The sequence below is a fragment of the Bison bison genome, unplaced genomic scaffold (assembly GCF_000754665.1).
Source record: "Bison bison bison isolate TAMUID 2011002044 unplaced genomic scaffold, Bison_UMD1.0 scf7180017864312, whole genome shotgun sequence".
Lineage (NCBI taxonomy): Eukaryota > Metazoa > Chordata > Mammalia > Artiodactyla > Bovidae > Bison > Bison bison.
In genome coordinates this window covers 3,383,082-3,385,689 of record NW_011494884.1, presented here as the reverse complement: position 1 = coordinate 3,385,689, position 2,608 = coordinate 3,383,082, and the positions used below count along the sequence as shown (strand labels likewise).

The following is a 2,608-nucleotide window of genomic DNA, read 5'->3' as shown; positions in this document are numbered from 1 at the left end:
ATCAGTTCCCTAAGTGTTCTCCACCGTCTGGAACACACAGAAATTCACAGAGTTGGGTAGAGTAGAGAGGGGTTAGGGAGGAGACACAGGCGACCTGGTGGAGAAAAAGGAGAGTCCAAAGGGAGAGAAAGCAGTTAAGCCAGTAATCTCACTTCCTAGTGAAAAATGGGTACTGAAGATTGAGTTCTTAAAGGTACAAAATTGGTAACAAATACATAAAAGCAAAAATTAAAAATCTAGAGTAGAGTTTGGAATTTCAAAAATACGATGTTAAAGAAAAGAAGAAGGAAAAGAAAGAGAGAAAAAACGAACAAACAAAAACAAACAAGGTCGCGAAAGTTATAAAGAAAATATAGGTACAAAATTGATAACTAATACCAAAAAGCAAAAGTTAAAAATCTAGAGTAGAGTTTGGAATTTAAAAAATACAATGTTAAAAAAAGAAGAAGAAAAAGAAAGAGAGAGAGAGAGAGAAAAAAAAACAAGAACAAACAAAGTCGCATAAATTAATAAAAAAAAAATACAGGTACAAAATTGATAACAAATACTAAAAAGCTAAAATTAAAAATCTAGAGTAGAGTTTGGAATTTCAAAAATACAATGTTAAAGAAAAGAAGGGGAAAAAAAGGTCAAAAAAATTATATAAAAAAATATATATGAAGTTTGCTTTAAAAAAAAATAGGGTCTTCTCTTTTTTTTACAAAGTAATCGGTTATAAAAGTGGAAATTAAAGAAATAATAGAGGACTTAAAATTTTTTTTAATTAAAAAAAAAAAAGAAAGAAAGAATGATCATACAAATAGTAAAAATATATCTAGGACTTTCTCCGGTTTTGTTGTGAGTATTGTGGGTTCAGTTCATTTTTGGCTAGTTCCTTGGTCCGACTTATATTTCTCAAGATCTATAGGCCCCTTCCTATGTAGATAGTAGTAACCACAGCGTTTTAATCTATTGCCTGTAGCTTCCAAGGCGGTTCCCTCTGTTATAGTTTCTTCTGTTTGCTGGTCTCTTCAGTGTCTGGTTTCCGCCCTGACACAAAGGGGACGGTGGAGGACACTTTTTTTTTTTTTTTTTAGGCTCACTTGTTCAGTCGCGCTGAGGGGAGGTAGGGAGGGATGCTGCAAACAAATAACACTGTCGTGTGCTCGTAGTGCCTCAGCCACACTGGGTCTGCCCCCCCTTCACGGCACATGTGGCCTCTCTGCCCACGCTGCTCAGGCTCTAGGTTGCTCCACCGGGAACCATCCGCGGCCGGCCCTGGGCTGCCTGTACTTCCCAGGTCCAAGCCGCTCAGGTTCAGGCACTCGGGTAGTCCCCAGAGGCGCAGACTCTCAGTTGGGCCTGCGTTTTGTGCCCTTCCCAGATCCGAGCAGCTCAGGTGATGAGATGTTTTGCGCACGCGATTGCTGCGACTTATCGCCTCCCCGCCTCTCGGTTATCTAGTTGTGCACCGGCACACCTTCTCAGGCAGATGTTGACCGTCCAGACCCCCAAGAAGTTTTAGTTAGCAAAGAAGCCTGCTTACAGTTTTATAGATAATGTCTCTCTGGGGCTGCGATTGTCCCCTTCTGGCTCTGGCTGCCTATCACCGGAGGGGGATGGTCTGCCGCCGGCTATCTCTGTTCAGTCCTTTGTTCTGTGCGCAGGCCTGGCAGTGTCATAGGTTAGGGCTGGCTTTTCGCGTGGAAGATATCCCACAGTCTGGTTTGCTAGCCCAAATTATTTCACTCAGATAGCGCTCCGGGTATTCAGGCCAGATTCTTGCGATGCAGCCCGCGCCATGCCTGCCTGCCCAGCCCCCGCTTGCTAATGGCGGATGCAGGCGTCTGCGCTGCTTCTCCGCTGGGGGAGTTACTGTAGGGCTCGCAATGTGCAGGTTTTAATTATTTATTTTTCCTCCCTGTAATGTTGCCCTCTGTGCTTCCAAGGCTCGGCACAGATTCGGCAGTGAGAAGGTTTCCTGGTGTTTGGAAACTTCTCTCTTTTTAAGACTCCCTTCCCAGGACGGAACTCTGTCCCTCCCTCTTTTGTTCCTTTTTTTGTCTTTTATATTTTTTCCTACCTCCTTTCGAAGACTTGGGTTGCTTTTCTGGGTGCCTGATGTCCTCTGCCGGCTCTCAGAAGTTGTTTTGTGGAATTTACTCGGCGTTTAAATGTTCTTTTGATGAATTTGTGGCGGAGAAAGTGTTCTCCCCGTCCTACTCCTCCGCCATCTTAGCTCCTCCCCCTCAGGACTAAATATTTTAAAGGTACAAAATAAGATACCTAGCTGTTTGGTAAAATATGCTTGCCCACCTACCTCAAGTACATGGTCAAATTGACAGAGTCAAAAATATCAGAAGAAACCATAGATTTCTTTTCATATGATTGAAAGTTGGCAAATATCAAAGATAGATAAATTTAATTATATTGCACATGTTTGAGTATGGGCAATGTTTATATGAGTAACCAAAAAAAGAGGAAGTAATTCAAAAGCTGAAAAAAAAATCTGGCTGACAATCTTGAGCTCAATTAACTCTGTTTTATCCCCAGGGAGAATCTTGTAAATATTGAAATAAACTATAGTGACTTAAACTATAAGATAACCCAGCAGCAAAAAGCAGTGAGT

At 41.8% G+C, this 2,608-nt stretch overlaps 1 protein-coding gene across 1 annotated transcript in view; it reads left to right on the top strand.

The window, feature by feature from the left end:
- The window catches only part of ASIC5 (acid-sensing (proton-gated) ion channel family member 5), a 67,894-nt gene that overhangs the window by 54,892 nt on the left and 10,394 nt on the right, over nucleotides 1-2,608 (top strand). The window contains exon 9 of the mRNA XM_010852530.1: nucleotides 2,533-2,606. Within this exon, the coding sequence (XP_010850832.1) occupies nucleotides 2,533-2,606 (74 nt within the window). The remainder of the gene's footprint in view (nucleotides 1-2,532; nucleotides 2,607-2,608) is intronic.